We start from the raw sequence: 27,002 nt of genomic DNA, 5'->3' as shown, positions 1-27,002 counted from the left end.
AGGGGACAGGAAAGCTGGTAATAGGGAACCCAAGGTTGAGAAGGGACAGTGTTGACATGTCATGGGGTTGTTAACCATTGTCATAAAACAATATGTGTACTAACTGTTCAATGAGAAGCTATTTGTTCTGTAAACCTTCATCTAAAGTACAATAAAAAAAATGTTAAATTTACAAATATTTAGGGCACATCACAGATTTTTAGTTTAATTCCATTGTTGTCAAATAAAATTTCTGTAACATTTAATATTTTTAAATTTTGACTTATTTTAAATAAAGTCTTGTTCTATGCTCAGGATAGGATTTATCTTGTTGAGTGTTCTTCCATGTGCACATGAAAAAAATGTGTATTTTTCAGTTATTGGCTATAATATCATTGATATTAGTTCAGTGATATTGATAGTGTTTCTTATATCTTCCATATCCTTACCTTTGTTAGCCTAATTATTCTATCGGTTATTGAGAAGGAAATATTAAAATATCCAATTATGATTGTGGATTTTTCTGTTTCTTGTTTTAGCTCTGCCAGTTTTTGCTTCATGTACTTTAAAGTGTTTCTATGAAACACATATATATTTACAAATGTTGTATCTTTCTGACTAATTGACCCTTTAATCATTGTAAACTCTCTGTCTGTATCTTTGGGAATATTCCTTGTTTTAAAGGCTACTGTGTCTGATATTATGTAGCCACACGTTCTTTTGTTTATTCTTTGTATGGTATATCTTTTTCTGTCCTTACTTTCAAATTATTTGTGTCATTATATTTAAAATTTGTCTCTAGTAGACAGGAAAGCATGTTTCTTTTGAACACTATAAAAGTGGATTTTTCATTTTTACCCTGCCTGATGATCTTTGTCTTTTAAAATGGAGTATTTAATCTATTTAGGTTTAAAGTTATTATTGATTTAGTTGAAATTAGATCTGCTCTTGGCAGTTTGTTTCTTATTTGTCCTACCCCCCCCCTTTTTTTTTAGTTCCTCTGTTGTTGTTGTTGTTTTTGTTTCAGGTTATTTTAGTATCTTTAGCATCCTATTTTAATTCCTCTGTTCGCTTTTTATCTATACTTCCTTGTATTATTATTTATGTAGTGGTTTTTCAAGAGATTACAATGATTCCTTGTCATATCTACTTAAGTGGATATTGTACAACTTCACATAAAATATATGAAACTCACAAAAGTATAATAACATCCATATTTTGTGCAGTTGTTGTCATATGTTTTACATCTATGTACTTTAAATATTCTTTATCTATGTAGGTCATAAGAGCCACAAAATTTATTTTATTATTTTTATTACAGCGCCAGTAGACATTTAGATAAATTAAGAGAGGATTGTGTATCTTAGTTACATATTTGCCTTTCTGGTGTTCTTCATTTATTTCTGTAGTTCCAAGTTGCATCTGAAGTCATTTCCCTTTACGCTGAAGGATTTTCTTTAGCATTCCTTGTAGTCTATGTATACTGGCAAAAAATTTTCTCAGATTTTATCTATCTTAAAAATACATTTATTTTTCTTTGACTTTTGAAGAATATTTTTTCTGGATATAGAATTCTGGGTTGACAGGTTTGTTTGTTTTTTTTTTCTCTCACTTTAAAGATGTCATTTCTTTGTCTTCTAGTATCCGTTGTTTCTGATAAGAAGTCAGCTACCATTTGTATTATTATTTTGTGTGTTAAATGTTTTATTTTCTCTGGTATTTTTCAAGATTTTTTTTTTTAAATCTTTACTTTTAAGTAGTTTGACAGTGATGTGGCTAGTGTGCTTTTGCCTACCTTTATTTTGCTCTGGAGTCAGTAAGATTTTTGTATTTGCAAATTGATATTTTTCCAAATTTTGAGAAAACTTTGGCCATTATTTTTTCAAATATTTTTCTGCCCTCTTTCTATATTTTATCCTTCTGGGACTCCAATTACATGCCACTTGATATTGTCCCTTAAGTGATTGAGGCTCTGTGTATTTGTTTTCACTTTTTTTTCCCTTTGTTCTTCATTTGGAGAAGTTCAATTGATGTAGCATCAAGTTTACTGACTCTCTATTCTGCCATCTTCATTCTGGTGTTTGTTAAGCAAATCCACTGAATTTTTCATTTCAGGCATTGTACTTTTAAATTCTAGAATTTTCACTTAATTCTATTTTATTATTTTCATTTCTCCACCGATAGTCATTTTCTTTCTGATAATGATCAGAATGATTTTATTAAGTAAAATAAAATATTTACAATAGCTCTTTAAAGTCCTTTTCTCCTGATTCCTACAATTGACTTGTCCTGTGATCTGTTTCTATTGATTGCTTTTTTTCTCTTGACTATGAGTCACATTTCCCTGTGACTATTAATTTTCCTGTCTGCCTAACAAATTTTTAATTTGTACTAGACATTGTTGATAATTTGTTGCAGGAACCCTGGATTTTGTTATCTTCCTTTGAAGAGTATTGGCTTTTGTTCTGATAGGCCAAAATTACTGTGGAGATGTGATTTAATGCTTTGTTTTGATTTCACCCTTTGTTCTAGAGAGAAGACTTTAGTCCTAGGATATAGAGTAAAGATATAGCCCTTCTGAGGTTTCAATATGAAGCCTGAACTGTTCCCCAAGCCCTTAATTTTGTGAGTTTCAGACTCTATGCTCTGTCTCCCCTGCAGTGGCAGCAGCTACAATTTTTACTCAGTTTTTCAACAGTTGCTTTTCAGTGTGCTCCTTGGAGTCTCCTTCATGCACAATTAAAAAATTAACCAAATGCTTCAGGGGAGTTTATGCCCAGAATTTGGATTTATCCCCTCTGCAGCTCCTTCCTTTTCTAGCTACTCTGGCAGCCCCATACTCCATTCTCTGACACTTCAAGCCAATAGCCGCTTGGTCCCCCCCCATCCCCGAATTCATACTTGCTATCTGCAGAGTTGGTCTGACATAAGCTATTCTGTTGTCACCAGACCAGAGTCCTCCAAACTTACCAAATTTGGGGATAGAATATTTTGATGTTAAATTTTTATTGGTTTCTGCAAAATTAGCTTTGCAACTGAAGTGTGAAACTCAGCTCCCTTCATGATTTTGACAGAAATGCTGCTCATATCAAGCACTTTTGTGTATGTTAGCCTTACTGAATATTTGATGATAGGTAGTCCCTGGGTGGTGCAAATGGTTAACGCACTCAACTGCTAACTGAAAGGTTGGAATTTGAGTCAACCCAGAGGTGAGCTGAAAGAAAAGCCTGATAATCTACTTCTGAAAAATCAGCCATCAAAAACCCTATGGAGCAAAATTCTATTCTAACACACATGGGGTGGCCATGAATTGGAATCAGCTCAGTGGTGACTGATTACTGGTTAACACAGGAGAAAGATCTACATTCTAAAAATACACATGACTTTATATTGAACTTTAGACACATTTGTTGTTAAAAATCTTTTGGCAACCAAGGATTTTTTTACTGGCTGCTTTACTGCACAAAATCCCCAGATTCACACCATGCTTTGATCCTTTCTCCCCTGTTGATTGTTTCTCCCTCCATCTCTGCTTTTAGTCTCTCTTTCTCTCATTGAGTCCTTGAAAAATCCAAATTATACTTTATTTCTTATACATATCTTCCCAAACTTTGGATCCAGGACTCTTTTTTTATATTTTGAAGATTTTCTGTACAGTCACAGTCCTTAGAAGACAGTAATGGTTTTAGTGGCTTTTAAGTACAGTAAGCGTTGAAATTCATCCATTGGTTAATTTGTTAATTTATTCCCTTCTATTAATAATTATAGATTACGTTAATAATTATAGATTAATTATTAATATAAGGGAATATATTAACAAATTATTATAAATATTCAATAATAAATATTCAACAAGTATTTATTAAGTATTGCATATGCCAGACATTGATTTGCATAAGTTTCTTTTTTCCATTCTGCTTCATTGTCCATTAACTATGTACTTGACCAGACATTCAGTTCTTCATCATCTGCTGTTCTGATGCTGTAAAGCACTCTCCTCAAATGTTCATTTGCTCTTGTGGTTTCAGTTGCATTATGTATACATATATCTCTCAAATTGGTTTTACCTGACCTGTTATGCAAACATAAGTTTCTCTTTTCAAGGCATCTCTACTCATCCATCCTAACAAGATATGAAGCTAACCTTTTGTTTACTCATACACATCATCCAGTCAGTCCTCTCAAATCAGTATGTCTTTCCAATTTCCTCATCACTGTCAAGGTTCAATTTAGTCTCCAGCTGTTGCAGCAGTGGTCTTAATAGACAATTAACTCTGCTATCTAATTACTCTCCCAAGAACTGCTTCAGATAAACGATTTCAAATGAAAATTGTCATTTTTGATAGATATTATCATGAGCTGACTTGCTATATAAAGCTGTCAAACTAATGACTCTACTTCAAAAACAAGTCAATTTGTTTTGTCTCCGAATAGAACATTGTGTAAGAAGTTTTCCATATAATGTTCTCCAGAATTTTTTTTCAGAATAAGTTATATTAAATATTTTTATAAATAAGTTATATGCTCAATAACTTGGTTCAAAGGCTAAAATTCTTATAGCTATAGTCCATAGAATTTTGGAGCCCCAGTTGTGAATCTGTTTATGCATTGGAATAGACACAAAAAAATATTTAGGAAACCTTAGTCCTTCTTATGGATACTCTGTAGTGTTTTGTTTTGTTTTGTTTTGTTTTTTGCAAATGGAGTAAACTTATATGGTAAGATGATTTACTATTGCACGGTAATAACAGTGTGTCAATTTATATTCCTAGCTTTGTAGTACCACCCAGCCAAATATGTAGCGTATTTTTGATAAGTGCTGTTTTAGCTACTCTAAATCTGTCTCTAAATTAAGCCAGACTGTCAGAAGTGCAGCTGAGTTGCATAATTTTAACCTCTGAAGAAGTGATTTTACTCTAACATGTTTAGGAATTATGCCACGCACTCACACTGAGACACATTATAAGAAACAACCAAATTAAATATCTTTAGTATTTACTATGTAGAGATGTTGTTGAGGATATTGTTCATTAAATTACATGATGACCTCTTTATGTGAATTTTCAGAAGAAATATGTATTTCATTTCAGTACCCGATATTATTGCATTGTTCTTGTTCATTTAATTTGCCTTTTTTTATGGTCATAGAGACTTACAATTTTGATTTTTCCCTTTGTATTATTTGCTATAACACTGTAAGAATGGCATGAAGGTGATGTCTGACCTCCTGTAACTTCACAAGGGGGAAGGAGAATCAAGAGCAACAGCCCAAGGCTGATTGCTATGAGGCAGAGGTCAGACATACCTCCTCTTGCCAGCCCCTTTTACCAATTCTGACACCATCTGTCCTTCCCATGGCACTCTCTACTTCTCTGCTGGGTTCAATAATTTGTTGCAGTGGCCACACAGACTCACAAACGATACACGATTATGGAGTTTATTAGGGAAATAACAGGTTACAATTCAGGTTCAGGAACACACAGGATACAGTTCTTCGACCAGGACAGCCGCTTCTGAGCTGTGCCCACAGGCATGCCTCTCTTTGGTCCTCAGCCCCTCAGCGGCTCCTCAGCAGCCCCCTGGCCCCTTGGCGGCCCCTCAGCCTGGGCTCTGCCGTGCTTGGGCAAGTGTTACAAAGCTCTTTTAGCTCTGCCAATAAGTGCCCAGAGGCACCTTACTCCGTGAATAAACCTCAGCCCAAAGGTGCTCAGCTCTAGCACCTTGGATCAGCAAACCTAGCTCCACCAAGTGTCCTGAGGCACCCCACTATGCCAGCAAGCTTCCTGCCCAAAGACACTCAGCTCTCTCACTCCAGGGCCTCTGCTGCCACTGTTTCTCTGCGACCACTTCTCAATGTCTTCGGCGTTACAGCTCTCTCCCTCTCTCTCCCTCTCTGTCTTTGTCTCCTGGTTCCAAGACACACTGTACTCCTGGCTCTTCTTTCTTGGTGGTGGTGAGATCCTCTCCTCGTGCCTCTGGGATGGTTCATTTTAAGCCTAGCAGGATGGCAAAACTGATCAATCCTTTTGTTAGGGTTCCGTATACCTTATTTGCGTAGTCCCACTCAATCATTGTAACTGTGGCTGAAAGGGCCATATTAAGCAATTCACTGCACCTCAGACACTCAGAGAAAAATTCAAAGCTTAATTCCAGCAAGTGTACAGCATACATTTTGTCTATTAATCTAATTCTTGGGTTCATCCAATTTTTCTTGCACCTATTTACTTTCTGTCCAGTAAGTCATCACATTGTACCAATATTCCTTTGCATTTTCTTTTAGCTCTATTTCTAATTATTCTTTGTTATCATTATAATCCACACTGTTGTCATATATACTATATACTAACTGGTTTCTATAAACATTACCTTCTCATAATAATAGGGTATACTGAGGCTCAGTCTTAAGTTTCCTTAACTCTGCCAGTTGTTCTCAATTTCTTACAGTAGCCATCTAAACTTTTCTCTCAAAATTTCAGTGCCTTTCAATAAAAACCCACCTCTATTCCTCCTTTTTTATTTCTTGCTGCTTCATGAGACTTTTTTCTCTAGTCATGTCTACTTTCCAGCCCTTAAACATTTTATTGCCACTTACATCTCTCTCTCCATACTCAGCCTACTTGAACTTCATTTCTTCCACATCTCTGCTAATTCTTAGTTGTTTCTTTAAATTACAGCCTCAGATTTTCTCCTTTCATTGACCCTTTCCTGTTGTCATTACCTCTTTATGGCTGTTCCTATTAGCTAAATTATTTTTCATATATGTATAAAAAGAGCTTACACCTTAAGATTTGCAGCCTGCTCTAGCACTCAGCATGAATGCTCAGTAATTGCTATTTACTAAATGCAAGTTAGTACAAAATTTGTATTTAGTATGCTGAAATTTGCTTTGCACTCAACTTTGCAGGAATTACAAATTTTTTATTGATTCATACTGTTCAGTGTTAGAAATCTGTATTTTTACTTGGACATGTTAAGGTCGTATTTATGTTGTGTATCTAAAAATGTTGTAGATTATTTAAAATTTCTACAGACAAAATTGTTGTTGTTACTTGCCATCAAGTCAATTCCAGCTCATAAAATATTAATAAATTGGGAAAGTTTGTGCAGTACTTTTCTATGCCTTATAAATATAAAATTTCAGACATCTATTTTGCTTAAAGCAGAGTACACCTGTGCTTGAAGATAAAAGCATAGTTATAAACAGAGAATTGATAAAACTTGGTCTTCCACATTAGTGTACTTAACCAGGTTAGTGAGAAGCTGGCACAAAGTACTACCAGAACACTATCATGGGGTCAGCAACTTCTACTAATTGATATTCAGGAGTTTACAAAGTAATTACATTTTATACACATTTTCATCTTCTACTAAATAATCGCTAAAAGCTGGCATGCATTTAAACCTGTAACAAATCCTATTTATATGGATCTACAGGCCTTTGTTTTAACCATGATGACAGTATTTTACCGATAAGAATAATTTATGAATAAAAATTATGAATAAAAAATAATTTACTGAATACTTTGGCAGTGAGTGTTGATCACTTCATCACAGTTCAGTCATGTTTAGAAAATCTAAGCAAGCTGTGTGATTACTCCAGGAAGCATGGAATGATGTGTTCAAATTAGTACCATCTGTGAATAGAAAAAGGTTGGGGTTTTTAGTCATTCTTAAAGAATGGAAATCTGATTCTCCATGCTAAAATGAGTGTAATCCTTTTTGTATCTGTAATTCAATAGGGCAGTTGCCTTGAAATAGTCTAGTTCAATACACAGTTGATCAAAAGAGAAGATACTGGATAAAAATGAGGGTTACTGCTGGTCGTTGTTCAATGCCTTTGAGAAATCTTATAAAAAAAATTGTCTATGAGTTTTACTCTATGTTTAGCCTTAGATTAAATTTATTTCTAGTTCGTTTAATTGAAAAATATGGACTAGAGTTTGCACCACACAAAAATCAAAGGACTGTTTCAATGAACAGTAATTTGTTCACTCAGTCAGCAAACGCTTTTTAAGTGCCCATATGTGCCAAACACGGTGTGTCTGTTGAAAGCCCGTCATTTAGCCTGCCACATGAAAAGCAACCACAGTGGTTGGTGCATTTCCCTTAGCTAGGGGAAAAATAACTCTTGCCTGGAGCTTGTTTCCTTGTCAAGTAAAAGTTCTACTCTATTTAGACCTTTCTTTCTTTGCAAAACTTATTGGAAGAGTACTAGAAGCTTGAACAAGTTTTAGTCTGCTAAATAAAAAATTTAAACAGATTTAATGATATATAATTCACATACCATAAAATTCACCCATTTAAAGCATATAAGTCAATATTTTTCGTATAATCACAGGTATATGCAACTATCATCATGGTTAATTTTAGAACATTCTCACCACTTCAAGAAGAAGCCCCATGCTCTTTGGCTATCACTCCCTATCTGCCCACCCCAGGCCTGAGTAACCATCAGTCTATCTTTTGTCTTTATAAATTTTTCTATTCTGGACATTTCTTATGAATGGAATCATATAACGTGGTCTTTGTGACTGACTTTCACTTAGCATAATGTTTTCAAGTTTCATCCATGTTGTAGCATATATCAATATGTTATTCCTTTTTATGGCTGAATAATATTTCATTGTATAGATATACTATATTTTGTTTATCCATTTGTCAGTTGATGTACATTTGAGTTGTTTTCACCCTTTGGCTAGTATGAATAATGCTGCTATAAGCTTTTTGTACAAGTTTTCGTGTGGAGATATGTTTTCATTTTTCTCGGGTACATACTTAAGAGTGGAATTGCTAAGTCATATGGTAACTCTGTGTTTAATGGATTGAGAAACTGCCAGACTGTTTTCCAAAGTGGCTGCACCATTATACAGTCCCTCTGCTGAAAATTTTTACAAGTAGGGTCATATGACGGAAGGTGATATACATATACCTCACTCTTTATATAAATATCAATGTTCTGGATGATGTTATAGAAAGAGTTTTGTTGATTTTAAATATTTACAAGATAAAATCAAAATCAACTGATTATATAAATTTTTAATTCATTCAGTAATCTTATTTATTTGAATTTCATAAATCAATATTTGCTATGTTTATAATTTGCTTGAGTTTATCAAGACATTTAAATATAAAAAAAATGTTTCTTAGGAACTGAATATTAAAAGCAGACTATATTTCAGGAAGTATTTAGGATTATATGAGCATGCAATTTTGTTTTGTACCAGTAAAATTTTTACTATATATGAAGGCAATGTTAAATCTATATAAGCCCCTTATGCTTACATTTGGAAGCAAGGCAGGGAAATAAAAAAAAAAAAATCATAATAGTTTTGCCATCTACTCCTTTGAACCTGTTTTTCAAAAATGTGATAAAACCCATGTGAAATTGTGCACTGTAGATAAGTAAGTAAATACAAGTAAGCCCGTGCATACCTTGCTTGCTGGTTAATCTGCCCCTGCTGGCATCTGATAGTTTGTTCACCTGCAGTGAAATCTCAAGTTGCCTGTTCACTTGGAGTTCGAAATCTATTACATATTAAAATCTGCAAGTATAAATTTGCATTCATTTTGTACATAGAATTTTTACAAAATGTTTAGCAGTTCCAATTGTTTTTAATCTTTTTCTTTTAATTTTTAGTTCCCAGTATTCCCACAAATATTGCTTTTTCTAATGTTCAGTCAACTAGTGCAACACTGACGTGGATAAGACCTGACACTATCCTTGGCTACTTTCAAAATTACAAGATTACTACTCAACTTCGTGCTCAAAAATGCGGAGAATGGGAATCTGAAGAATGTGTTGAATATCAAAAAATTCAATACCTTTATGAAGCCGACATAACTGAAGAGACAGTATATGGATTAAAGAAATTTAGATGGTATAGATTCCAGGTGGCTGCCAGCACCAATGCTGGCTATGGCAATGCTTCAAATTGGATTTCTACACAAACCCTACCTGGCCGTAAGTAATGAATTTCGTTTTGACCCGATATATATTTTTTACTGATTTTTACTTATGCAATTGTATGTAAAATCACTGAACACACAAAATTACTGAGTTGGTACCCAGACTAGCTCACACAATAGCATCTTTATTTTTAATTTAATTGAAACCCAATGGAAAATTTGATTTCAGTTATTATTAGGGTTTTTCTCAAACTCCCAGAGTTGTATAAAGGTCCTAGGTTTTTATATTGCAGCAAAGCACTGTGGGAAGCCTCTCTTGTGGTGTGTCATTAGGCCATACTGATCGCCATCTAGTGCCCTTACTTTGTCCATGGCCACGTTTTCCCTTCCTATCCAGAAGCTCTGCTGCTTCTAAGCAAGGCTTTATAATCTTTTTAGTGACTTTAGGCTTTCACACACAGACACAAATGTGTGCTTCTGTGATAACCCAGAGAGATCCGTCTGCAAGCAGCTTGTGTTCTCACCTATACAAAATTCTGAGCAAAGAAATACCAAGGGTCAAACTCCCAGCATGAGAAGAGGAGAAGAAAAAAATACAGAAAAGCACAAAACAGTCTCTTAAAATTACTCTGCTATTTACACATCTTCCAGGACATTTGTATTCAGGAAAATGCTCTTTAAATGTTTTTTCCATAGGAATCACTTAAAATATAGATAAAGATTGCTCTTGTAACTTTAATTTTTTATTTTAAAACAAACTGGTTTCTCTGTTTGCTTAGATAAGAGCGTTAACCATAATTAAGTAAGTAAATTTCTATTACACATTACCTAGCTGGAGCTTGTTCACATAGAATTGTAATGGTTTCCAGGCAAAGCAAATAAATAGCAAAACAGATCCTTCAAGCCAGAGCTCTGAAGTATGGCTTTACTCTTTTTGAAATGCCATACCTGACCCAAGCCCCCCCAGAGCAAATTTCAGGTAATTAGGCCATGTAACCCATCCTAACACCAGTCCACATAAACCCTCCAAATATGGACCCATGTTACCATCCTATTTTGCAAATACTCTTAACAATATGGTGATTTCATGGCTTGTTTTTACCAATTTTTACATAATGTTTGTTCCTAGAATACAAAATCTAGAGATTCTTTTAAGTTTTTAAACGTTTCAGGATTTACACTTATTGTTGTTAGGTGCCATCAAGTCGATTCCAACTCATAGTGACCCCATGAACAACAGAACAAAATACTGCCTGGTCCTGTGCAATCCTCACAATCACAGCTATGCTTGAGTCCACTATTGTATCCACCGTGTCGTCCATCTCGTTGAGGGTCTTCCTCTTTTTCACTGACCCTCTACTTTATCAAACATGATATCCTTCTCCAGGGACTGGTCCGTGCTGATAACATGTCCAAAGTACGTGAGACGAAGTTTTGCCGTCCTCACTTCTAAAGAGCATTCTGGCTGTACTTCTTCCAAGACAGATCTGTTCATTCTTCTGGCAGTCCATGGAATATTCAGTATTTTTTGCCAACACCATAATTCAAAGACATCAACTCTTCTTCAGTGTTCTTATTCATTGTCCAGCTTTTGCATACACATGATGTGATTGAAAATACCATGGCTTGGATCAGGCCCACCTTAGTCCTCAAAGTGACATCTTTGCTTTTTAACACTTTCAAGAGGTCTTTTGCATCAGATTTGCCCAATGCAATACGTCTTTTGATTTCTTAACTGCTGCTTCTGTGGGTGTTGATTATGCGTCCAGGTAAAATGAAATCCTTGACAACTTTGATCTTTTCTCCATTTATCTTGATGTTGCTTACTGGTCCATTTGTGAGGACTTTTGTTTTCTTTATGTTGAGGTGTAATCCATACTGAAGGCCGTAGTCTTTGATCTTCATCAGTAAGTGCTTCAAGTCCTCTTCACTTTCAGCAAGCAAGGTGGTGTCATCTGCATAACGCAAGTTGTTAATGAGTCTTCCTCTGATCCTGATGCTACACTCTCCTTCATATAGTCCAGCTTCTCAGATTATTTGCTCAGCATACACACTGAATAAGTATGGTGAATGGATACAACCCTGACACACACCTTTCCTGATTTTAAACCACACAGTATCCCCTTGTTCTGTTCAAACAACTGCTGCTTGGTCTATGTACAGTTTCCACGTGAGCACAATTAAGTGTTCTGGAATACCCATTCTTCACAATATTATCCATAATTAGTTATGATCCACACAGTCAAATGCATTTGCATAGTCAATAAAACATAGGTAAACATCTTTGTGGTATTCTCTGTTTTCAGCCAAGATCCATCTGACATCAGCAGTGATACCCCTCATTCTCCATCTTCTTCTGAATCTGGCTTGAATTTCTGGCAGTCAATGTACTGCAGCAACCATTTTTAAATTTTCTTCAGCATAAGTTTACTTGCATTGATATTAGTGATATTGTTTGATAATTTCCGCATTCTGATGGATCACCATTCTTTGGAATGGGCGTGAATATGGACCTCTTCCAGTCGGTTGGCCAGGTAGCTGTCTTCCAAATTTCTTGGCATAGATGAGTGAGCACTTCCGTCCTTGCATCCATTTGTTGAAACATCTCAGTTGGTATTCCATCAGTTCCTGGAGCCTTGTTATTTACCAATGGCTTCAGTGTAGCTTGGACTTCTTCCTTCAGTACCATCAGTTCTTGATCATATGCTTCCTACTGAAATGTTTGAATGTCAACCAATTCTTTTTGGTATAGTGACTATGTATTCCTTCCATCTTCTTTTGAAGCTTCCTGCATTGTTCCATATTTTGCCCATAGAATCCTCCAGTATCACAACTCAAGGCTTAAATTTTTTCTTCAGTTCTTTCAGCTTGAGATATGCTGAGTGTGTTCTTTTTTGGTTTTCTAATTCCAGGTCTTTGCACATTTCGTTATAATACTTTACTTTGTCTTCTCGAGCCGCCCTTTGAAACCTTCTGTTCAGCTTTTTTACGTCATCATTTCTTCCATTCACTTTAGATATTCTGTGTTCAAGAGCAGATTTCAGAGTCTCTTCTAACATCCATTTTGGTCTTTTCTTTCTTTCCTGTCTTTTTAATGACCTCTTGCTTTCTTCATGTATGATGTTCTTGATGTCATTCCACAATTTGTCTGGTCTTTGGTCATTAGTGTTCAGTGTGTCAAATCTGTTCTTGAGATGGTCTCTTAATTCAGGTGGGATATACTCAAAGTCATATTTTGGCTTTTGTGGATTTGCTTTAATTTTCTTCAGCTTCATATGAGCAATTGATGATCTATTCCACAGTTGGCCCCTGGCCTTTTTCTGACTGATGGTATTGAGCTTCTTCGTTGTCTATTTCCACAAATGTAGTCGATTTGATTCCTATGTATTCCATCCATTGAGGTCCATGTGTATAGTCACCATTTATGTTGTTGAAAAAGGGCATTTGCAATGAATAAGTCATCAGTCTTGCAAAATTCTATCTTGCGAAGTCCAACATCATTTCTATCACTGAAGCCATATTTTCCAACACCAAACCTTCTTCTTTGTTTCCAACTTTCTCATTCTAATCACCAGTGATTGTCAGTGCATCTTGAGGTTCTTTTAAATTTTTAAATATTTCAGGATTTAGAGTAAAATTTATTTTATTGCTTATAGAGTTCCCTGAGATACAGGGACCTTTTGCATAAAATTCAAAAAGTCTGAGATTATTACTAAGTTATTTGTTTCAGATCCATTTTCTTAAAAAAATGACACCCATTTATAGAGCATTAAACACTACACACATACACACACACACATGCAAGGGTTTTCAGCGACAAAATAATGCTGTCTTAGGCCTTTATAGGTAGTGAAATGAGCTTTTATTTAGATGTTTTATTTTTTAGGCCACTAAATAAGTCGCTTATTACTATTCCCCAGAGCACCTGACATAAAGTTTGTAAATGTCCCATAAATGTTTATTCATTCAATTCAGCATTTGAGATAGAATGCATACAATGTAGTCCTCAACAAAATTGACCACCCTCTCTCCTTTGTAGCAGTTTGTCTCTTGGTTTCTGTAAAGATCTGCACTAGTTGTTTTTCTTCTATCTTCTTGGTAGCTCTTAGTCTTTGTGTTGGCTTCTTCTCTTCTTTTTTAATTCTGAGTGTTGTTGTGTCCAGAGACCTATACTTGGCCCTTTTCTTTATCAGCATACAACCCCTAGTTGATCTTACCTTAGATGACCTCATCCTGTCTTATTGCTTTAAAGTCTACCATTGTACTGGTTATTCTCAAGTCTATTTCTTCAGCCCTGACTGCTCCCTAGAACTCTGGGTAAATATATTTATCTGACCAGCTGACATCATTAGGCACAGGTGTTGAATATACCTCTCAAACTAACGTGATCTAAACATCAAACCTTCATATCCTCCAGTCTTCTTTATATTAGTAGAATGAACCTCTATTCATCTGGTTGCAGAAATGAAAAATCTAGACAGTGTCTCTTTCCTCATCAGATCTACCAATGATTGATTTCAACTGCAGCATCTAAACACTTCTCTCCAACTGCATTGCCTTAGTATTAGTCCAACCCTTTATTATTTGCTACCATTGCACTAACCTATCTTGACCCCCAAGATGTCAGGCTGATCTTTTTTAAACCTATATCAGATGATGTCACTTCCCTACTTAAAGTAATCCAATGAATTCCTGTTGCAGTTAGATTAACATTTAAATTCCTTAACATGATTAACAGAGCTCTACATGACATGGCTCATACCTAACTCTCTATTGTAATCTATCACCACTTTTCTATTACTATTACTGTCTACTCACACTAGACTTCTTTCTAATGCTTGAAGGCTCTAAACTCCTTCTAGAACTGGGACCTTTGCACTACCTATTTCTCTGTCTAGAAAGTTCTTCCACCTCTGTCTTCACATGAGCAGCCACTCATCATATGGATATTAACTTGAAAGATCACTGCTCAGAATGAATTTCCTGACCACCTAATCTAAAATAGGCATGGAGTAATTTTCTGTAACTTCACCTATTTTAACTAACACTTATCACTACCTGATCACTTTCTTATTTTTATTTGGTTGGTTGTTTTTAGAGTCTGTCTTGATCATTGCTATTTCCTTACTGCCTAGAACAGTGCTTAATATCTGCAGGCACTCGATAAACATTTCTTGAGTGGTGAAAATTGACTAAATAAGCTGTAGTGGGTAAGGGAGAAGTAATTGTTTTCCAGTGCAGGTGATGGGGAGGATGACAGTACCATAAAAAGAAGAGAACTATAGGAAGAAACAAGTTTGGGTTGGGATTAGCCCATAAGTATGATTATTTTTTACTCACTGATTTTGAGAAGAAATATTTATACTCATCTACCTATCTAGAGAATAGAAATACATAGGTGCCTGGAGATTAGAACACAGGTAAAGGGAGGGATTTTAGTTGTTTCAGCCAATAGAAATAAGTAAAATCACAAGTGAAGATTTGGAAGAAAAAAGACAGAATGAACAAGCTTTAAAGTGTTAGAAGGCAACTGGCAGTTGCCTGAAGAGTTCAGGCAGGTACAACAAGGAATGAAGCTGATGAGTGTAAGGCAATTGGAAGTGATGGAAACCATGGCAAATTAAAGAGAGAATGGGCTGTCTAAAGGAGTAGCCACTGATCACGTCTGATTGATTATTGTCTTACAGAAATCCCATGCTATTAGATTATTAGATTTTTTTTTTCAGAAACACGAAAGTTAGTTTTTCTTTTTCTTTTTTTAATGTAAAAATACTCATTCTAAATGCTAGCAACCTATTTTTAAAAAATTTAAGAACACTTAGTTGTCCAAACCAAACACACCTGTAGCCCAGATCTGGCCTGTGGGCAGCTGGTTTGCAACCTTTAGTTAAAAGAGACCTCGTATCTATGTATCTGCTGCCACTAAGGGTTGCTGTCCTGCTCCTTACGAACATCTCACTTGGCTTGTACCTGCTTCTTTCTACTACACTGAGCCAGTAAGTGGACTTTTTAAATACAATATCTCTTGCAAGTACCCCAGACGGTATTATAGAAGAACTTTAATTAGGATAAATCAGCATATAATATGATCAATTCAGAAGCTGGTAAAATGAAAGTAGGAAGTTGCATTTTTAAATAATCCAACATTCTCAGTTACGAAAATTTGGGAGTCTTTCCACTTGAATGTCATTCCTTCCACATTATTCCCTCCTCTTCTTACCCTTTTGTTTGGTCTATGACCCACTCATTAGAACTCACTAGAATTTGGCTGTTTCCAAATTCTGTTCTCTGCTTCTCCCTACAGTTCCATTTTGCTCATTCTGGTCTAAAGAAATAATGGTGAAATATTTAAAAAATATCCATTGTTAGTGAGAACAGTGAGAGCTTTTTAAAATAATGTTTTATTGGCTTATACTAGGATATCTCCTCCCTGTTACGGGTGGTTTGTTTGCTAGTTTTTGGTGCAATATAGAGACAGTAATCTTGGCTTTTCCTCACTCCAGCTTAAAGGCCCTGTACTTGATGACTCATCTGCAGAGCCCCTCTGTATGGATTATCAGTTTGTCTTTTAGCAGGTATATCTCTCTCTCTGGATATAGTATCTTCTTGCCACAATTTGAATCTACCATCACAGAATACTTATGCATCTGAAGAAATTTCTCAGTATTTAACTCAAGTAGGTATTTCTATACTACTCCTATTCCCTTTACTTTTCCTTTATGCTGGAGAACTGATTTTCTACTCTGCTGTTTGGTCAGTAAAATAGAAAGAATTTCCTACTTTAATTACTGGGGACACCTGGAACATTGCCTTTCCACCAACACATTAAGGATAGAAAGGTGAAAAGATTTACATATTTCAGTATCGTAATAACATGATTTTTCTTGGCATTTTCAAACTTGAATAATTCTGTTACCAGTTTCTGAGCTGAGTAGTAATATTTGGGTAATAATATTTGTTTAAGTGAATGAAAATGAGTTGATAACTCTTATTTTAGTCTCAAGAATAGAAGGGCATTTTTCTAATGATAAATATAGATGAGTTTCTGAATTTCATAGTTGTACAGTAAAAGAAAGCTTTTTGTATTATATGAAACCAAGGAGAGAGAACTTGGGATTGCATTTAATAGAAAAGACAAAAAGCAGTACAAACATTATTGCAAGGTAATATACATGGTGAAATAACATATAGTATACAAATAAAAGAAATTAGAACAGTCAAGCAAAAACCTTGAAAAACAGTAATGTGTTTAATATTAAAACCAAGTCATCCTTAGATTTTGATTCTTCAAACTAAAGATGAAAAGTATATGGACATTTTGAAAGCATAAAAAATAATCTGTCTAAAGAAAACTAATAAGTTTTTTATTATCTATCATTAATTCAAAAAGTGTGTGATATGTTGTTTTATAATACTACATAAGATAAATGATGAAAATTAAATATTCCCTTGCATTAAAGACTAAGCAACAAAATAATATAATGTACAATAACTATTTCACATAAATTGCATTTTGTTCTAATGGCATCAAGTTAACAATCTATGATATACAGATTATAAACCTTGCTTCATGAAAGTGAAAAGGACTTGAAGCACTTACTGATGAAGATCAAAGACTACAGCCTTCAGTATGGATTACACCTCAATATAAAGAAAACAAAAATCCTCACTACTGGATCAATAAAAAAATATTGAAGTTGTCAAGAATTTCATTTTACTTGGATCCACACTCAACACCCGTGGAAGCAGCAGTCAAGAAATCAACATATTGCATTGGGCAAATCTGCTGCATAAGACCTTTTTAAGGTGTTAAAAAGCAAAGATGTCACTGTGAAGACTAAGATGTGCCTAACCCAAGCTATGGTATTTTCAGTCACCTCATATGCATATGAAAGCTAGACAATGAATATTTAAGGAAGACAGGAGAGGAAATGATGCCTTTGAATTACGGTATTGATGAAGAATATTGAATATACCATGGATGAACAAATCTGTCTTGGAAGAAGTACAGCCAGAGTGCTCCTTAGAAGTGAGGATGGCAAGACTTTGTCTCACATACTTTGGACATGTTATCAGAAGGGACCAGTCCCTGGAGAATGACATCATGCTTGCTGAGGTAGAGGATCAGCAAAAAAGGGGAAGACCCTCAATGAGATGGATTGACACAGTGGCTGCAACAACGGTTGCAAAGCAATCATAGCAATCATAGCAGTGATTGTGAGGATGGCACAGGACGGGGCCATGTTTTGTTCTGTTGTACATAGGGTTGTAACCGAGTTGACGGCTCTTAACACCAACAACATTTACTGACATAACCTCTTTCAAAACCTGGAGCTTCTCGATAAAGAGTTGGCAATTGATGGCTGGTTGAAAATAAAATCATCCAAAATTTGAATAACTCAGATAAAAGATCACTCACTTAGAATAGTAAATAATATAGAAGGTTCTAAAATGGCTTATAGAATAAGAAAATATGTTAGCATTAACTGTCTCTGAGTTCATAAAGAAGAGCACCAAAACTGAAGATCCAGGGAACAGAGTTAGAATGCCAGCTGAGAATTAAATTAGGTTGCTCTTTGAGTCTGAATCTACAACTGTAAAATGGAGTTAAAAAAAAAAGAAGCTATATTCAGCCAACTCAGGTTAATGCTTCTTCCTCCCACACACTCTGATCTAGATAATTGAAGCCAAATTGTTTTTCCCCTTAAATCATCTGTGTAATAGCCGTAACTCTTCAGTTCATGCTGATACAAATCTAAGAACAAAAATTACAAATAGCAGAAACATTTAAATTAAAACATTAAAATCTTACAGATTATTTTACTCGTCTCTTGTCTTTCTAATTATCCTTATACTCAAAAGCAGTTTGAGTGTGGGGGAATGTAAAATGAAAAGTAGTTAAATATCTCTGTAGTGCCCAATAGGTACTTATAACCCTGAGGGAATGTACAACTTTCAAGGAGTGGGGGTGTGAAGTTAGTATGGAAGGAAATGGGACTCTCATAACGTGCATCTCCTATAGACCACCAGCACTGGAGACAGCAAGAAAGGAAAATTCCTGCAGTAACACTTAGATTGTGAAAACCACAGGGTACCATACTCATGAGGAATTTTAACTACCCAAACATCTGTTAGGTTAGCAAAAAAAAAATCAGCTAAACATGCCTCATCAAAGAAGTTTCTAAGGAATGCTACTTTATGATCCAACAAGAAGGAAAACCAGAGGGCAAAGCACGCCTTAATATTTTTTTAAATAGGAAATTTTTAGTAAGTTACTATATATTCAGTTATTTTCCTTACTTTTTTCTAAACTGTGTAATGCACTTATAATGTAATGAATACTATAGTGATAGAGCTAGAAATCTTTTCTATAAAGAAGCATTATATAATGATAAGAAGAGATAAATAAGCCATAAAGAAATAAAAAAATATAATTCAAGTTATAAAGAAGCCCATTTGGTGGCAGTACATTTTAGAAGAGGCTCTATCCTGTTGTCAGTAGAGGAAATGAATATAATTTATTCTACACATGATGATTTCACTTCTGTGAAATTAGTTATATACTGTTGAAAGTCTTCTAAATTAGTTACCTGAGACTCCCAAATGGGGACAATGTCTCTCTCTTCTAGACCTTTATATTGAAGTTATTGGTGTGATCACTTATATTTCCACAGACATCTCAAACCCCATATCCCACTGCCCAGCCCCACTGCAAACCTTTTTATTGCTATGTGTTCCCTACTTCAGTGTATTGCACCACTGTTCAACTACCTGTCCAAGCCAGAAATCTGGGAATCATTCTTAACTTTTTCTAGCCATTCTCTCCAAGTCAACCCAACCAACCAACCCATTGTTGTCGAGTCTATTCCAATTCATAGCGACCCTGTAGGACAGAGTAGAACTACCTTGTAGTGTTTCCAAGGAGTGGCTGGTGGATTCAAACTGCTGATCTTTTGGTTAGCAGCCTGAGTTCTTAACCACTGTGTCACCAGGGCTCCCGCAAGTCAGTACCTAACTCCTATTGAATTTAGTCAGTTACCATGGAGTCAACTCCGACTCACAGTGACCCTATGTGTGTCAGAGTAGAACTGTGCTTCATAGGGTTTTCAGTGGTTGATTTTTCAGAAATAGATTGTCAGGCCTTTCTTCTGAGGTGCCTATGGGTGGACTTGAACCACCAACTTTTCTGTTAGCAGCCGAGTGCTTTAACCATTTGCACCACCAGGGACTTTAAATCCAGACCTTCAACATTTGTCTCCTAGATTATTATAAAAATCATTTACATGGTCTTTTTTGTTCCCATTTTCTGCCCTCCAGCTTTTGAATACACCAATCTGAACATGTCATTCCCCTGCTTAAAATCTTTGATAATTTTGTGTTTGCTTGCAGTACAAAAATCAAACCTTTTAGTATGCTCTACAAAGTCATTTATAAGCTGCATCTGTATTCCCTGCACATATCTTACTTTATCTCTATTATGCTCCAGTATCTTTGCTATTCCTTCTTACTGTCCTTCCTGTGTGCCTCTTTCTGTGACCAGCTACTTTTTTTTTATGTTTCACGTTGTATATCTCCTTTGTGAAGCTTTATATAAATCTCACTTTCCACTCCCATCTCCCAAAAACTTGTTTCTAAAGTACTGAACACATTGCATTATAATTCTTTATCACTTTTGTGGGACTCTGAATTCCTTAAAAGCAAGGATGACGAGGTGACTGTGTCTTATGTATCTTTCCACCCTCCATGCCTACTCAATATGTGACACTGAGTGAATATGGAAGGAAGGCATTTGACTTTGATATGGGAGTATTTCAATGTCAAAATTCTCCATATTGCAAAATATTTCATGCTATTTTTCTTCCAATTTTTTTCTAAAACTTGTCTTTCAAATTCTTGCACAGTTATTGCCAAAATTAAAAGTCTCCTGGTCAATTACTGTTCATGTTTGACATGTTCAGCTTCTTCGATTTCACAAAACCAGTCTATTTTATATTGCTGATAATTTTGTGATTTTCCTTTTTATTACTTAACACAAGAAATATGAATTTTTGAGAATAGGAAAGGAAGATGCATGCAATAAATTGATAAGGATTTCAAACAGTGAAGGAAATAATAAATGTCTATTTCAGAACAGATTGAAGCATTAACAACATTTAAATGATTAACTGAGGGAATGAACTGGCAATAAATGTGTATAGTGAAGTGGAATCAAAATAGGTAGTTGGCCCATGAAGAAAACAAAGGGGAAGAATAATGTATAAATTTGAGATGCTGAGTGAAATTAGAAAGAGAAGATATTCAGGTGAAATAATAATAGTAATCATATAAAATTATTTAATAAAGCATTCAACTATCTACCTAACGACAAAAAAAAAAATTTTCTCTAGGTTATTAAACACGTTTTCCAGAATATAAATAAAAACATTTTGAAATCCCATTTGCATAAGGAAGTAGAATATTTTTTTCAGCAAAAGTACTAAAACTTGGACAATTGAAGAAAACTATAAGGGTTGTTGAAGGAGCCGTGATGGCACAAGGATTAAGTACTCCACTGCTAACTAAAAGGTCGAGGCTCAAATCCACCAGCTGCTCCATGGGAAAAAAGACTTGGGATCTACTCCCATGAAGATTTCAGCCTAGGAAACTCTATGCAGCAGTTCTCCTCTGTCCTGTAGGGTAACTATGACTCGGTTTCAACCTGATGGCACACAACAACAACATCATAAGGATTATTACTATGTTTTTTCTAAAAGTGGTCAATATTATAGAGAACTTAGTTTTTGTAAGAACAAGGGTATTTGTTTAAGGGGGAAAAAAAAACTCATTCCCAATTATAGGTCAACTGCATTTTATCTATTTAAAATTTGGATGAATTCTCTCACGTTCTCATCTCAAACTTCCAATATCATGTTGAATTGAATTCATTTTGACTTTTCTGAGAATCTTCTTTTTCATGGCTCAGGAAGAAGTGTGAAGTACGCTTACGGCATTATGATTCTTGGTTATTAACCTCAGTTCAGGTTTGCCTCAGCATTTGGTCCTGGGTAGGCAAAAGTACAACTCAGTTTCTTTTGCCTAAGTAAGTAGGGTGCTTTTTGAAAGTGAAGAGGACTTGAAGCACTTACTGATAAAGATCAAAGACCACAGCCTTCACTATGGATTACACCTCAAAATAAACAAAAATCCTCACAACTGGACCAATAAGCAACATCATGATAAGCGGAGAAAAGACTGAAGTTGTCAAGGATTTCATTTTACTTGGATCCACAATCAACACCCACGGAAGCTCAAAAAAAACCAAACTCATTGCTGTCAAGTTGATTCTGACTCACAGCGACCATGGAAGCAGCAGTCAAGAAATCAAAAGATATATTACGTTTAGGCAGATCTGCTGCAAAAGACCTCTTTAAAGTGTTGAAAAGCAAAGCTGTCACCTTGAAGACTAAGGTGTGCCTGACCCAAGCCATGATGTTTTCAGTTGCATCATATGCATGCAAAAGCTGGCCAGTGAATAAGGAAGAGCGAAGAAGAATGGACACCTTTGAATTGTGGTGTTGGCGACGAATATTTAACATACCATGGACTGCCAAAAGAATGAACATATCTGTCTTGGATGAAGTACAACCAGAATGCTCCTTAGAAGCAAGGATGGCAATACTAGGTCTTACATACTTTGGACATGTTATCAGGAGGGGTCAGTTCCTGGAGCAGGACATCATATTTGGTAAAGTAGAAGGTCAGCGAAAAAGAGGAAGATCCTCAACGAGATGGATTGACACAGTGGCTGCAACAATGGACTCAAGCATAACAATGATTATGAACATGGCGCAGGACGGGGCAGTGTTTCGTCCTATAGTACATAGGGTCGCTGTGAGTTGGAACCGACTCGACAGCACCTAACAACAACAACAAGAAGTAAGTAGGGGTAGTCCTGAGAACTCTGATTTGACTATGAAAAACTCTCAATTCCAAAAAGACCATGGGATTCCTATGCCTAGTGGCTTAAGGCACTTTTTGGGGGGTCCAGTAGCTGAAATGAGAGCCCTAAGCTAAAAAAAAAAAAAATGAAAGACCCATTGCTGTCAAGTCGATTCTGACTCATAGCGACCCTACAGGACAGGGTAGAACTGTCCTATAAGGTGTCCAAGGAGTGGCTGATGAATTCAAACTGCTGACCTTTTGATTAGCAGCTGAGCTCTTAACCACTATGCAGCTAGGGCTCATAATAATTACAACAATAGCTAAGCTTGTCAAGTGTTCACCATGTGTTAGTATTATTCTAAGTACTTTATAACCATTGATTCATTCATGAACTTCATGCTTTTCTAGGGTAGAGCCTGTTTTCTTAGACCCTTGACTAGGACTTGAGGAGAGCCTCAGGGAAATATGAAAGAAGCAACAGCTGGAGAGAATAGCTTTGACAAATGGGATGAAGAAAAATCTGAGGATATTATGCAAGCTTCTAGTATAAAATCCAACCATCTCCAATCCCAAACAAATTGGATGAAACTTTCCTTGACACACATAACCTAAGACTACACTTTTAGTTTCTTTTCCCTTTCTTGATACCCTTGATATTTATTTTACCCTGATTATACCTGCATGCCAATGAAAGCGAGACCAAATGGTGACATTTGTTCTGACCATAACAGTCCATTATGGTGATGACCTTATCTGAATCATGCCAGGTTGTTCCTGTGCAGAGCTTCAAGGTAGCAAAGAACCAATAATGTTTTCTTATGGTCTGTGGGAACATGACGACCTGTTATTTTAGGAATTCTTAGGAATGGTTGGGAGTTATGTTAGTGAAAACTTTCTTTATAGCTTCTCCAGAATTAAAATAAAATAAAAGGTAGAAGGAAACCAGTCCATGGAGAAGTCCTTTGGCTCAGTGCACACGTTTCTATGTCAATCACCAGTTCCCAACTTTTCTTCACCACTAACTTCCCTAATATTCACAGAAGCAGTAATTTAATCACCTTCTCCACCTTTGTTACCAAGAGTTGAAATCATTGATGACCTAATCTGAAAAGCAGTATCTTCTTATTTCATATAAGGGTACATAGTACAATCTCTACTTTTTCAAATGATGTGTTGATGTTGTAGAGCAGTGGTTCTTAAACTTGAACCACATGCATTGGAATCACCTGGAAAGATAGTTAAAATGCAGTTTGCTGGGCAGTTGCAGATTCAGTAAATCTTGGGTGTGCCTTCAGCATTTACTTTCCTAACAACTTCCCAGGTGATGTTGATGCTGCAGGCCTGGAGGCCATCCTTTGAGAATCACTGTTGTAGAGACTTGTCTTATAAACAATGCTATTCCAGAGGTGTAGGGAGGGTAATAAGCACCTAGGGGCAATTTCTAAATTTGCACCTCCCCCAAGGGGGGTGGTAAATTTGCCTGCTGTCCCGCCTGGCAGCCCTCTTGGACTTGAGCCCAGGGGCAGATACCTCCCTCTGCCCGCCCCTCCCCTCGCTATGCCTCTGTGCTATTGTAGGAAAGGAGCCCTGGTGGCGCAGTGGTTTAGTGCTCAGCTGCTAACGGAAAGGTAAGGTTAGCAGTTTGAACCCACCAGCTGTTCTGCAGGAGAAAGATGTGGCAGTCTGCTTGCATAAACATTACAGCCTTGGAAACTCTATGCGGCAGTCCTGCTTTGTCCTCTAGGGTCACTATGAGTTGGAATTGACTGGATGGCAACGGGTTTGGTTTGATATTCTAGGAAAAGGATGATAATTTAACCCTAAAAGTAATAGTGTAATATTAGAATATTTTTACTCTTACCTGGCATGGCTAGTACTGGAAATGAGAGGGTTTTTTTTTTTTTTATATTTTGGATTTATTTTTCAACTTAAGACAGTCTGAACTGAGTCATAAAATTACTCATTTCAGCATCAAATAAGATAGTCATACAGTGAGATCTAATGCTTACGGACAACCATGAATCATTCTAGTACTCATCAAATGGTCTAATCTGACAGATTCTTACATTTGTAATGCTTGCACACTGTGCTACCACCAAGCTGTTGGGAAATCTAACTATAAAATAAAATTAAAGTCTTGTAAAATGGTAGGAAGTATTTCATACACCATCAGTGGTAACTCACACTGGGCAGTAAAATCGTTTAGTTCTAGAGACATATACAATGTAGGGAAGGATAGCTGATTACTACAGTGTTGTAACAGTGGACAGGGTTATGTCCTGAAATGCTCTTAGTAAAATATAGTGAAACTAATTACTGGATTTCTTCAGGGACCTTGACCTCTCTGAATTGTTTAAGACCCAAGGAGTCCACCCAAACCACCTAGCCAATTAGATTTCCTCCAGTTTTGAGATACATCTAAAATGCGAAGCGAATTCTTTCAGGTGCACTGAATCAAAGCCAGCTCGTACCTCTAGAGGTCAATAATGCTTATATTAGTTGAGAACCAACAGAGTCCAGTGTATTTAATTGTAATTAATCCTGAAACTAAAGTATCCTGAAAGGTAAGCCCTTTCAATAAACTTTAAACAGAACTTAATTCAGATAAGAAATGTTACAGCATGTAAATCACATGCATATAGAGCTCAAGCTATTCAATCTTGTGAGTTGTTTTCAATTCATTTATTAATTTATATTTATTCTTTAAGAAAGTCACTATAGTCTGGTGCACTGAAAACTATGTTTTTCTATAATGTCTTTCATAAATTAGACTTACAGGTATCTTCAGAAGACAAAGTTGCTAGTAAGTCTTTGAATGAACTTATTCTGAAAATGTAGTGTTAGACACACCAAAGTTTTGTGGTGCTTGATTAAAGTGCCATAGACTTGGGGGCAAATTTTGTATGAACCAGGCAAAATGATGGTCTCTCCAGACTCACCTTTCAGCTAACACACTGAGCACCAGGACACAGATGGATGGGAACGATGACCCCGACCCACATAAGACCTACATTCCTGTGCAAGGATAGAAGCATGATAATCAGGAAATGATGGTTGTTAGTTACAGAAAATACATTATTGTGAAAACCAGGGGGAAAGTGCTTATGAGAGGAAGTGATTGGATTATGGGGAATGAGAGAATAAGGATAGATCATTCCTACTGAGTAAATTGCTGTGATTTATAAGAGAAAGGGTATAGTGATATGTTGGCCCATTACTGACTAGACTCATTTCACAAACAGTCTTAAATCAGAATGTGACAGTTATGGGGAGACAAACAAAGTCTACCAAAGATGCTTATCAGTTACTAATTTTTAAAAATGGCATATTTCAACTCCCCATACCTTTACTGTCAGCGGCTTCCTTTATTATTGTAGTTGGCATTCATAATTGTAATTTTGAAATGCCCCCCTAAGTAACTCTAATGATAGTTTACTCTCTACTGTGATGAAAGAGAATAATATTGCTGGCTATATTTTACTGTACATAGATTTTTGGTAAATTCTAAGAAAAACTTGTGTAAAAGAAACTTGAAAATTTTATATGCCTAGAAGTATGCCATAATATTTGGACAATAGTAAAATAATTAAATATTGTTTTTTAATATACAAACATTTTGATGTTCTAACTCTTTCTTTTAATTTATCTATTAATTAATAAAAGGAGCTCTGGTGGTGCAGTGGTTAATTAAGAGCTGGGCCACTAACGGAAGGGTGAGCAGTTTGAACCCATCCAGCCACTCCCTGGGAGAAAAACTAGGCAAACTGTAAAGATTAAAGCCTAGGAAAACTTATGGGACAGTTTTTCTCTGTCCTATAGGGTCGCTAGGAGTCAGAATCGACTCAACAGCTAAAGGGATGGATTAATTAATAAAATAATTATCTTCCATTGTTTTAAGCAAATAAAGTATATATTCAGTTATATAAATGTATATATATGTATATATATACTGAATTATATATATTCAGTTATACAGTAGGCACACATTATATATATGTGTGTGTGTGTTTATTTGTTCAGATTTAGGAGTTCTTATTCCATCATATTGTAATCTTTCAAAAATACAAGTTAATATAATGAATTCTAGGGTAAATTTTTTTTTATCGTACTTCCAGTGAAAGTTTATAATTCAAATTAGTCTCTCATACAAAAATTTATACAAACATTGTTATGTGACCCTAATTGCTCTCCCTATA

The 27,002-nt window shown here is 35.7% G+C and overlaps 1 protein-coding gene across 1 annotated transcript in view; it reads left to right on the top strand.

Annotated features, from left to right (window-relative positions):
• Positions 1–27,002, top strand: part of PTPRQ (protein tyrosine phosphatase receptor type Q) — a 274,890-nt gene that overhangs the window by 148,483 nt on the left and 99,405 nt on the right. The window contains exon 26 of the mRNA XM_004384638.2: positions 9,617–9,940. Within this exon, the coding sequence (XP_004384695.2) occupies positions 9,617–9,940 (324 nt within the window). The remainder of the gene's footprint in view (positions 1–9,616; positions 9,941–27,002) is intronic.

The sequence above is a fragment of the Trichechus manatus genome, unplaced genomic scaffold (genome assembly GCF_000243295.1).
Source record: "Trichechus manatus latirostris isolate Lorelei unplaced genomic scaffold, TriManLat1.0 scaffold00125, whole genome shotgun sequence".
Classification (NCBI taxonomy): domain Eukaryota; kingdom Metazoa; phylum Chordata; class Mammalia; order Sirenia; family Trichechidae; genus Trichechus; species Trichechus manatus.
The sequence above is the reverse complement of the archived record's forward strand: the minus strand, read 5'-3'. Positions and strand labels throughout refer to the sequence as shown.